We start from the raw sequence: 11,387 nt of genomic DNA, 5'->3' as shown, positions 1-11,387 counted from the left end.
TATCGGGGTATAATTTAAATGCAAGAGACTCACGTGTGTGCATTGTAAACCTGAGGGTTTCCTTTTCGACAGTGATTTCCAGTGGGCAATATTGCCTCGTGGTAAAGAAGAAACTATTCAATTATGCACAGAAGGCCATGCAGGATGACCAGTGAGGCTCTGTGATGTTTTAAAAGCTAGTACTAAAAGCTAATTAAAATCTTCTCTGGTGATAAAGGGAGACTTGGGAGGATTGTTGCCACGATTGTTTTCCCTAAGAATTTAATTTACAGCCAATTTTTCCTATCTGAATGTTACTTTCAAATGCACCCAGTGATAAGAAGCAACATCTGTTTTCTGTTCAATAGTACAAGGAGGCTCTGCATGGGGCTGAGTGTACACAGCCTATGTGAAGCCATTGTTATTCTCATTTCTTTTTTGTCCCCATGCCTGGTCCATTTGCCATATACCATCCGGCAAACAGCTGACACATCCCGGCTATTATGGACCCAGGCCTAATTGCCAGCAAAGTCTTTAAGCTCTTCCACGTTGGCCTCGTAGGAGGAATGGGAGGCCTATATAAATGGTGCTGCTCCCGACCACCGCTCTCATTTTGCCTGTGTGGAGTTTGCAGGCTGTTGTGCCGGAGGGTTTGCGGATGCTAAAAATATAGTTGGAGCCCAGTGCCAGTGATTTGCTCTCTGGCTTTCCTCCTGCTCCCCCTGCCTGGCCAGGAATGTTTCTGTTTTCTGTGGTAATAAAGCTTGGGATTATTTAGATGGTAAACATATTCCAGAGTATATTATTTTTGCTGGGGAGCGGCAGTATGGCTGCCTGGAAAGAAGGAATAATTTGGGGGATGTATTTGCCAGCCTTTTCCCACAGGTTTGGGCATGGGCACCGCTCTCCTTGGAAGGGCGTGAACTGGGTATTTCTTCCCCATCTCAGATTTTAATTTGTTAATTTTTTGGTCCCACAGCCCTCCTGGAACAGAGACCACGATGACACGGCGTCAACGCGCTCCGGGGGAACCCCCGGACCCTCCAGCGGAGGACACACATCGCACAGCGGGGACAACAGCAGTGAGCAAGGTAGGAACAGAGCCCTCACGCTTTCTTAGCTGGCAAGATGTGCTCAAGGGACTGGTTACTGTCTTTCTGATGTTGAAATGTGCTCTGGTACCAGGGGTTTTGTGCTGAGAAAGGTCTATCTTCCTTTTTTTTTTTTTTTTTTTCTTATTTTGACACTTTTTTCTCCATCTCCTCCTAGTAAAGGGATTGGTATCTTTATTTCTTCGACCCTGCCAGCAGGCACACTTTAGAGGAACATATGTACCAAATTTGCAGTATGCTTAATAAAAATAAGAATTGAGAAGGGTTTGTTTTTTTTTCCTTCATTCAAATGGGTTAAAAGATGAAATCTTCAAAACCAAATGTAATTAAGATTGTAGAAATGCTCGCTAATATTTCAAAGATGCCATCGAAACTTCACTGCATATAAAGAAGAGAGATTTTAGCTGGCCCATTTGACAAAATCCTGAGCAATGCTTTTATTTACTTCTTTTTACTCCATTCCAGTTTAATTGAATGCAAAAACATTCTGTTTGAGTGTCAGGCCAGAGTAGCTGATTTAGCAGGGCGAGTATGAAACGAGCTTGGTGCAATGGAAGTGGGACATACTACAAATAATCAGTGCTGTCTCAGAAACTCTGAAATCTAAAAAGCTGAATTTCTGGACTTTTTTTTTTCTAAGAAGCGGTTTGAATGCTTCATAGTTTTTCTGAACAGACCAACTGCAGCGGATTTTGTGTTAATTTAATGCAATTAAAATTTAAAAAGGATCCTTAATCTGAATATAAAAGAGAGTGCTTTATTGAAGTTGACTCTGAACTCACAATAGGTATATACTTTTAAATCTGGTTTTATGATCATGTTTCATTCAAGTGCTGTTAGACAACAAAGGAATTGTGTTTCCAAAAAAAGGTTGAGCAGTACTGATTAGCATTGCAAAGTCTGCATTTAACAAGATTAGTTTTTAAACTAAACCAGTATATTTTAATTTTTTATATGCATGGACCTAACGTACATCTCTTTATAGAATTTTAAGTATTCGACTCGTTATTGTTTAAAGAAAAGTTGCTGACTTCATCTCAAGTACAGCCTAGTAAAAATGGGGCCTGGAATAGTAAACTGTTGCAGAGCTGAGGCAGAAACTGGTAACCTTCTGACCTCTGACTTTTACTGGAAAATGATATGCAACATAAATTCAGGGGGCCTTTTTTCTTTCAAGTATGTATACGTATATATTCTAGTGGTGCTGTTCACAATGCTGTAGTTGAAGTGGTGTCAACATGTTCATTATAGCCCCTTGCTTTTGGAGCAAACTTTAAATCTGTGGGGTTTTTTTAAGGGTGAAAAAGCTGCTGCAAAAAAATAGGCTTTGAACTAAAACATGGTGTTTTGAGAGGGTTTTTGTACTCGGATAGGGCTGTTCCTTTTATTAGACGGATGTGCGTGTGTTTATGTGGATATGTGCCTGGACAAAACAGCTGTGGGGAGGCTTGCCAGCTTGCTCCTAGACTGCTTTGGAAATCGAGATACTCAGTTCCTGGTGTACTTTTAAAGATTTTTCAGGCTTCATTTTCTCCTAAATATGACATTTTAGTAGTCTGGAGTGCCGATCATATCTGATGTCTTATCATCACCATCCTGGTCAGCTCCTAGCAAGGTGCATGCTGTAAACTCAGTCAGGAAGAGTTTTGTAGAGTGAGTTTCAAGCCTGAGTGCTACTAAATATCTGCAGAAGGACTTGTCAGTGACGCTTTATCCAGTTCTGAAACTTTTACCCAAATCCCAGTGGTTTCTTGAGGCTGGAATTGCAGCCAGTGCTTGATAGATTTGTTTTGTGAAGAAGGCTCATTGCATTCAAACTTTAGGGAAGAGTAAAAAAAAGAAAGAGGGAATTTGCTAACTGGAGCTCTCAGGTCAAATTTGGGAAAGGTGTTTTGGAAAGGAGACCCTGTCCAGAAGGTCTCTGTTACTAAGACTTGCCTTCAGGCCACTTGCCACCTGTGGAAGTGGCATTGTTTTTGAGGAACAGGAATGTAGGAAGGGTAAGCAGTGGTTTCGCTGAGCCTTGCTTTATGTCTTGTTTGTGTGAAATGCTCTGAAGGCTGAGACTATGGGGGAATCTCATCTGTTTAAGTACACCCACAGCTGCATGTACACCTTCTGGTAAAAAAAAACCAAAAAAACAAAAAACAAAGCATGATTTTTAGCCTTTCCCTATGGGGAAGAAGTCAAACAATACGACCCCGAGGGACCAAAATGGAAGAGAAGAAAAAGATAACAAATATCCTGCCTGTCCCCAACTGCCTTAAATTTCCAAATGCTGTGATTTGATGGCTTTTCTTCTGTGGCCTGATGTTAGGAGTGCAACACTGTGGTTAAACTCCTGTATTTACCTCTGCTGGGTGCTCTTCTTGGCAGCAGAAGGAGCCAACATGGCACTGCCACAGCGACCGGGTGCTGTGGAGGGGTGGCAGCGAAAGGCTGGGGACCCCAGCTTGTGCTTGAGAGCATAGGAGTTAACTCGAGATGCATGTGTTGCGTGACATATATTCAGTATATTATGGGCTTCCCTATTTTTAGGAGTTTGTAAAAGTTCCTTTTGGTTCCATCTGTCAAGAGCACGTTTGCCATTTAAAAAAAAAAAAAAAAAAAAAAAAAAGGCAAATCTGATCACCAGAAATAAAACCCTCTAAAACTGTCTGGTTTTAGGTTGTCCTCACAGCCTACTTCCCTAGTTGGGGTAGGTAAAAGCACCTTCTGAGCCAGGTTTCCAACCTGGCTGAAAGTATCACAAGGATGTACGTATGAGCTTTGCATTTTCAGAGAGGCACACAGACTGGAAAGCTTAAGCCCTTTAGCAAGACTTTTCTCCCTTAGTCCTTAACCCAGGCTATGTTAAGGTCTATTTTTGGACTTTTAGGAGATTTTTCTTCTTACCTTGCTCATCACTACAAATCCTTACAAAGTGTGGTTTTAACCTATTTATGTCATAATATGCAGCACACATTGAATGATTGCCTTTGAAAACAGGAGAGATGTTCTTTCCTGTAGACATTTTAAAGTCTTTTTTAACATGTAAATTTATTTACTTAGTAAATAGTAATGACTCCCAGCTGCTTCGATCTATTGTAGAAATCCATATTTAACTGCTAGGAAGCTGTTCTGGGGTCTCGTGCCACTGAACAGCAGGGTATGTTATTGCATAGTACGTTGACACAACCTCTTCTAAAGGCCTGGTATTGTGTCATCACAGGGGATAGTTATAGTACAGGAATGCAGAATAATATTATGAAAAAGTTTTCCCATTGCTCTGAACTTAACGGGAAGGACCTTTGAAGGTCTGTCACCAAATGGTGCAAAGAGATCTGAATTTATGCAGTGGAGAAATAACTTGCTAAATTCTATTTAAAAAGAAGGGAAGCAAATTCTTATGTACAGGCAGGTGATGCAGAGCTCATGGCAGCACTATTTTATCTTATTGCATCCTCCAACTTGAAAATATTCCTGTTTGGTGTATTGAGAAATCTATTTTGTTTGTTTTTCAAACAGTGGGGCCAGGAAAATGCTGAACAAAGCCCTGGTACAGTCACTTTTAATCTAGAGTGTAGCTCTTTATTTCCCACGTTTAGCTCTCCTACATGGTTTGGAAGAAAAAGCAAAATAATCCATCAGTGTCACCTATTTGTGCGTATTGTTTCTTTCCCATTTTCTTTTTTCGTCCAGGCCTCAGCCTGGGTTCAAAACATTTTTTTAACCTCCAAATAATTGTTGCTCCTTCAAGCCAGGAGTAGAAAGCAGTGATATTTCTTTATAAAAATGTATCAATGGCTGCAATGTTGGGATTTTTTTCCAGGCTTTTGTAGGAGTTCGAGTAACCTATAGGCAAAAAGGCAATCGGGTTTATTATTGCTGGGAATCTCCAGGCGGTTGTTTGGAGGCTGCAAAGGCAGGCGGCAGAGCCGGGAAGAGGGGGAGAGAAGGGCCACATTATGTTCCAGATGACTGAGCAAGGATTTATATACCAGCTCTCCTTTTTTTTTTTTTCCTCCCCTTTTTTTTTTTTTTTTTTTTTTTTTTTTTTTTTAACATGGGAGAAGAAAAGTAATAAGAGCGGGGAGGCATTTGAAGCGGTCAGATGGCCGATGACTAATGGGATAGGTGGGCAGGAGCCCGCGGATTGGGTGTCTTAATGAGCACATTTCGCACCGAGTTTGGGCTGCAGTTCCCCTTCACCTTTGCCCTTTATTGACCGAACTGACACTTCATTTTTCACATACTTCCAATTATGGCTGAGCTTAAGTGTTGCCCTGCCTCCTTTCTTTCTTGCCTATGGACGGCTTGAGAGTGGCTGAGGCCACAGAAGATATTTTAATTTGAAAAACTACCATAGCAAGGCAGGTTTAGGGTGTAACCTGAAACTGCTGTCACTTGGCAGTTTCTCCGATGAAAACAAAAGTTTTAATGTTTCTTGTTTAGCGCTTCCCCTCCACCCCCCACTCCTTCTCCGTGGTGAGGTGGGCAATTGCTTTGGGAGCCGATGGGTTGGTGACGGGTGTTTTCCTTGGGGTAAATCCTTTCTGGCAGCACAGGTGTCCTGGTTGGGAGTCACCCAAGTAAAGAGGCAAACCCAAGTGAAAAGCAGTGCCGTGCTTGAACGATGGCTCCTTGTTCCCTCCCAACGCGGCGTCTTCTCAAATGGCTTCATGTGGTGTGATGCCCTGCAATGTCCTTTGCTGGATGCTCTCCTCATGGAAAAGCAAAGCATCATTGTGCTTGCACTTCTCAAGCCTTAGACCAGTGTGGGTTTGTTGTTTTGGTAATATTTAATGCATGAATGCAGATTTGAGTGTGGCCTGGCTGTGAAGCTTTGAGAAATGGCTGAAAATGATGCTGGGAGAGGCAGGTGGGATGAGGAGATGGACGAATCTGCAGTCACCCCTTTGCTGTACAGGGAGAACCCTGATATATCTCCCACTGCTCAAGCCTGTGTGCATTTCCACGTTGGCTTTTACATGCAGAATCCTTCCAGGGCGGAAATGTCTGTTTGCTTTTGCAGGGCTTAGGGGGTTTCGGAGCATGCGGTTTTCCTACCAAATGTGAATTCTGTCGGAAATAGTTGGAATAAGTTGCGCTCACATGGGGTGGGTGGGTTTAAGAACAAAATAGCTGCTGTTAGACCTTCACTTCCCAGCAGCACCACTGGATTTTGCAGCGTGGTTTTCACTACCGGCTCTGTCACTTGAAGTTTGGGTGAGTAATGAGTGGACATGTCACCTGAGTGCCGGCGGTGATTGCTTTACATTTAAATACGTGGAGACTATATCGACAATTATTTACATCCAAACAGTGGCCCCTAAACCACAGAAGTATTTATCTCAAAAAAAAAAAAAAAAGTATGAAGTATTACCTATTTTATTATGTAGCCCTCTGGCATAGTAATGGCATGGCATATTTTTACTATAATATGGTAATAAAAGAATATGTAAAAGGCAGACAAAGGTTCTGTCTTTTCACTAAGGTGACCCCTGTTACCAAGTAACTGCTTTACTTATGAGCTTATTAAAAACTCAAAAAAAAATGAGCTTTTCATACTTCACAGGCATTGATGTGAAAATGAGCTGTCCTGCGAGTAGTTTTCTTGATCATTTTTAGAACAATTGATTAGCCAAAGAGCCGCTGTCATTAGTTGACATTGACTGATAGCAATTTGTCACAAGCTCCGAAGGTCAGCCAGGCAGTGGAAGCTTCGGCTTGTCTTTGATTGACCTTTTCTGATGCCATTATCATGCGATCGGTTAGACTGGATGTGACCCTCGATTAGAAAAGACAGGGCATTAGTCAACAGGGGCTGCTCCCTGTGTTTTTTCTGGTGCTTTATGTATTGTGAATCCCGAATTAAGCGTAATAGGCTTGTTTGAAAACGGAGCAGTATCAGTTTTCTGGCTGAGGCTCTGCCATCCCCTTTTCTTTTCTTGCTTTTCCATCAAGCGGGCAGTGCTCAGTTTGCTTTAAATCAACGTGAGCACCTGTACCCTTTTCCTTTGACGTGAGATACGAGTTTTAAACCAGGCCCATATTTATCTGAAACTCTTCGTGTAGGTGTGTATTCTTCAGCAGCACCAGCATTAATTATTTTTATCTCCCCAGAATCATGTTTTATTTTTTAACAGTGATTGAGTAGTTGAGGATTATGCTCATAACAACATGATGTCAATTTATCATTCTGCTCTAAAGCCGGGGGGCGTGAAACTGGTTTTTTCCTCCTTCTGGTTTAGGTTTTTTGTTGTTGGTTGGTTTTTTTTTTTTTTTCGGTCTCATCAGCCTGATTCAGCTGTTAAAGTTAGATTTCGGCAGCATTCAGCCTCTGTGGCTCAGCTAGGCAGGGTTACACTTCCACTATGGTAAAAGGGAGTGACTCCTCTCTTGGAAGTGGGTGTCTGTCGTGATTTGAGCATTAATCTGTTCCCAGTGTCAGTATTTATTTCAATTACTTGCATTAGCTTAAATGTCTGTTATTAACAGGCGTTTTTCTTTTTGTTTTGGCAAAGATAGCTTAAAATACTTATAAATGTTGCTTGTTTTGCCTAACTTGTGGGTAACATCATCGTAAATGAATTTTTTTCCTTGTAAAAAAACCTTCCTTCCTCCCATTTGCCTTTCAGGGGAAACCTGAATTTCTCTGTCTAAGCACCAACTTGTTTTTCAGGTCAGCCCCCAGAGATAATAAGCAGTTCAAAACCAGCACAACCGTTTCAGCACGGTTTAATGCGACTTCCAGTCTTTGCTTAGGAAAAGCTTCCAGCTGGGAAGGGAGCAGAGAGGCGATCACGTCAGGAGGCAGATCCTGCAGGCTGAAGCTATTGCCATCGCTGGCAGAGCAGAAGGAGGGAAAAAGAGTTTGGAAACTGTTTACCTTTAAAGTGGCTATGGAAATACAAATATTCCTGACTTCTCAGCCTATCTGTAATCAAGCAGCAAAAGCCATGTGCTGGAGTCCTTTCCCCCCTCCTTTTTTTTCCTATTTTCTTGGCAAGTTTTTCTAAACTTAGAAATGTCTAGCCCATTAAACATCTGTGTGGCTGCGCAAGCTGACGTATACATAGATGTGTATTTAAGAACATGGTCCTGACCCTGGAATGAGCATCCCATCAGTGATGCAGGGCTTTTGCAGCCCCCAAAGCGTGTCTGCACAAAACCAGGTGTCTTACTGAGGGCAGGATCTTGGATATGCTGAGCAGGGAACAGTGGTGGAAAATATCACATTGCTAAATCGCATCTTGGGCTGTTACCTAAAATCTCCTGTGTAGGACTGAAGAGCATCTTTCTTTCCTCCTTGGATGGGCTAGAGAGAAGTTTGGTTGTAAGAAGTTGTAGAAATTGAAGTTTTTAGTGTCCAAGACGCCCCGTTTTAGCAATACCTAAGTCGTGTGTTTTCAGGCTTGCTGATATTATTTAATTTAGAAACAGAGTTGCTTTATTCTGATGTGGCTTTTTGTGTCCTATACATCCTGGATGTTTTTCACTTATGTTGTGGTGACTTGGAGCCAATGAGCTTCCCATATGGCCCATATTAGAGGCCATCTTAATATTTCCATCCTAAGGGCACCAGCTCTATCCCCATTTACCTCCCAGGTCCTAGTGGTTTCAGCTAAGTCTTTTGCTATCTGCTGCAGGCAGAGTGAGACTTTAAGGTGTGTGTCATTGACTTCTTTAAACTGGAAGTTAAAAAACCAAAAGTTGTAATCTTCAGATGTTTCTTTTGAGAAACATTTTATCACAAGGAGCATAAACCCATAAACATGCCGTGTTTCTGGATTAGTGATGCAATAGGATGCACCATTGGGCTGCTTGGCACAAACCATTTTCCTGTCTCTCTCGTGAAATGCTGTGAGGGGAAAACAAAAGAATGACTAAGGTTGGAAGAGAAGTCCTTAAAATTAGTTGTGTATGGAGAAAGTGGGTGCTTGTCCCATAATGCAAGAAGTAAGGGTGGGTGTTCATGGCACATGAGCTTTTCGGAGTGTTAGTAGGCTTAAAACATACAAAAATGTTTCATGTGTTGGGTTAGACTTATTGCTACAGTGTGCTGAGGAGGTCAGCAGCGGACAAAAAGAGATTAGACCAATTCATGGAAAAATCGGTCCTTCTGTGGCTATTAAAAACCCTGGTCCAGATGCAACCACTGGCTCAGGAAGCTGCCCAAGTGCTGATTGTCAGAGCTGCGGCACAGCCGCGTCCGTGTACCCCCTCTTTCCAGAGGGTTTTCCTAAACACCCATTATTGTTCACGGGAGACACCGACACAAGATCGAGTTACTTGGGCACATCTCCTCTAGTTTCTATGTTAAAATAATTTTTTTATAATTCAATTCAGGAACTAAGATGCTGGATTTTTTTTATTTATCCTTTTTTGATGGCTACTGCTAATGCCAGCATGCTTTTGTTGGGAAGAAAGTAGACATAAGCTTGTATTTTCTTGCCCTTATTACCCCAGTGGTGGGAATGGTTTGACGCTATTCATTCAAATTTGACAGGTGATTGCTTCTGTAAATGAATGCACTCAAATCATAATTGTTGCAACAGAATTGTTTGATTACCTGGCGGTAGCCTCTTTCTCTCTGATAGCTTTTGGATCACCTGTTTGCTGAGAGCATTTGACAGTCCTCATGTTTATTACCCAATTGAATGTCAGTAGCAATTGCACTAAAGATAAACGAAAATGCAAGTACTTGTTGACCTTGACTTTTTTCCACAAGATATTGGACTTGATGGCTCTATTGCTGTTGAACTGATAAGAGTTATAAACAGTAGTTGAAGGAAAATGTTTTATTCCCAGAGGAAAATACCACACTGCTGTGGGAAATGGCATCTGACTAGCACTCTTTGCCAAATTTGCTTGGTTCACCTTCATTTAGGCTGTGGGAAAATAAAATACAAATTTCCCCTTTTATGACTTTAATATCTCTGCAAACGTGCATTCCTGTGCTCTTTGTAAAGTTTTGTTGGCAGACTGTGCCAATAACATACAGCGAGCACGAGACCTCGCCGTGTTTTATGATGTGCTATAATGAGGATTCTCAATTCTTCCTCATTTTCGGGCTGATTTGATAATTACAGGGAGGGAGCAGAGCTTTCTTCTCCTATTCCATCGGAAGCTTAATATGTCTATAACCAGAGAAGACTGGGAAACGTGTGGCTGTGGGTGCACATTGCCGGAGTGGGACTGTGCCGGTGGGAATAGAGCCTGAGGATGAAGGCAAAGTGATTGCAGGAATAGGGGAATGATGCTTTCGTAGGCTATGTTTGCACTCACTTTTTAAAGCAAGGTCCCACATGGGTTCCTTTGCAAATTTTTGGGAGGAGGGGGCAAATTTGGTGTCACCCCTCCCAGCTGCATTTGGGGAATGGAAGAAATGAGTGCCTGCACCAGCAAATCTTCCTGCTATAATCTCCCCCCCCATATATATATTTATTTATTTCTAATCCTGCTCCAATATGAAGCCTGAAAGGAAGACTTTAGTGGAAACAGGAGCAGGGAATAGGCTTTGAGATCTTCCAGGATGAAAGTCATTGTATAAACATAATACATAAAAAGCACAAAAGACAGTGGAATTATATTCTTTAAAATATAAGTCCTTCCTCTCTTGGCAACTGCTCTGATAAACTCTGTACAGTATTGTAGGAGCTTGTTAAAGCACCAAAATGCAGGATTAAGCAGTGCTGTAACAGTTAGCAGAGTCAGACTAGTAATCTTATTGCATTGTATTTTTTTTAGGTAAGATTAAGCCGGCATTACATTATATGTTTGTGGGCGAGGGGCCATTCTTCAAGGGATTAATTAATAGGATCAACGCTGTAAGATGCTGACATAATTTTTTTCTAAGCACATGGATGCACACAGGCTTTTTTATTCTTCTTCTTTCCTTTTTTTTTTTTTTTAAATTTAATTTTAAATTCATGAATGAGGTGGGGACTTTCTCTGAGCAATCAGGGCAGCCCCTGCAGCAGTGGCAGCATCAGAGCGACCTATCACCGTATAATTCACCGGGGACCGCTTCTCACTGGCCTGGTGACCCACTAGTTGGTGCCATGTGAAATACCAGAGGGAGAGGCCTGATACCCCTTCTACCTGAGCTGATGTGGGATTCTAGGGCTCTGACTAAGCAAATGTTTGACGTTACTCTGGCAGGTCTTTGAATGAGGGTGCTCTTTGTTCCGGCACTGTTCCAGCTTGGCTCTTTTGCCGTGTTACCTCCTCTGTGTAGCCTTTGGTTTGACACGCTTGAACCTTTGCTGGTTGGGTCTGGAAGGTGGGAAAAGATGTGGAAGAGCGTGGATG

At 42.0% G+C, this 11,387-nt stretch overlaps 1 protein-coding gene across 2 annotated transcripts in view; it reads left to right on the top strand.

Moving 5' to 3' along the window:
- The window catches only part of MEIS1 (Meis homeobox 1), a 107,645-nt gene that overhangs the window by 25,902 nt on the left and 70,356 nt on the right, over window positions 1–11,387 (top strand). For both annotated transcript variants that reach the window (XM_027751696.2, XM_027751869.2), the window contains exon 7: window positions 959–1,070. In XM_027751696.2, the coding sequence (XP_027607497.1) occupies window positions 959–1,070 (112 nt within the window). The remainder of the gene's footprint in view (window positions 1–958; window positions 1,071–11,387) is intronic.

The sequence above is a fragment of the Pipra filicauda genome, unplaced genomic scaffold, assembly GCF_003945595.2.
Source record: "Pipra filicauda isolate LSUMZ 115617 unplaced genomic scaffold, ASM394559v2 scaffold109_size3271384_pilon, whole genome shotgun sequence".
NCBI classification, from domain to species: domain Eukaryota; kingdom Metazoa; phylum Chordata; class Aves; order Passeriformes; family Pipridae; genus Pipra; species Pipra filicauda.
This window is presented reverse-complemented; position numbering and strand designations above follow the sequence as displayed.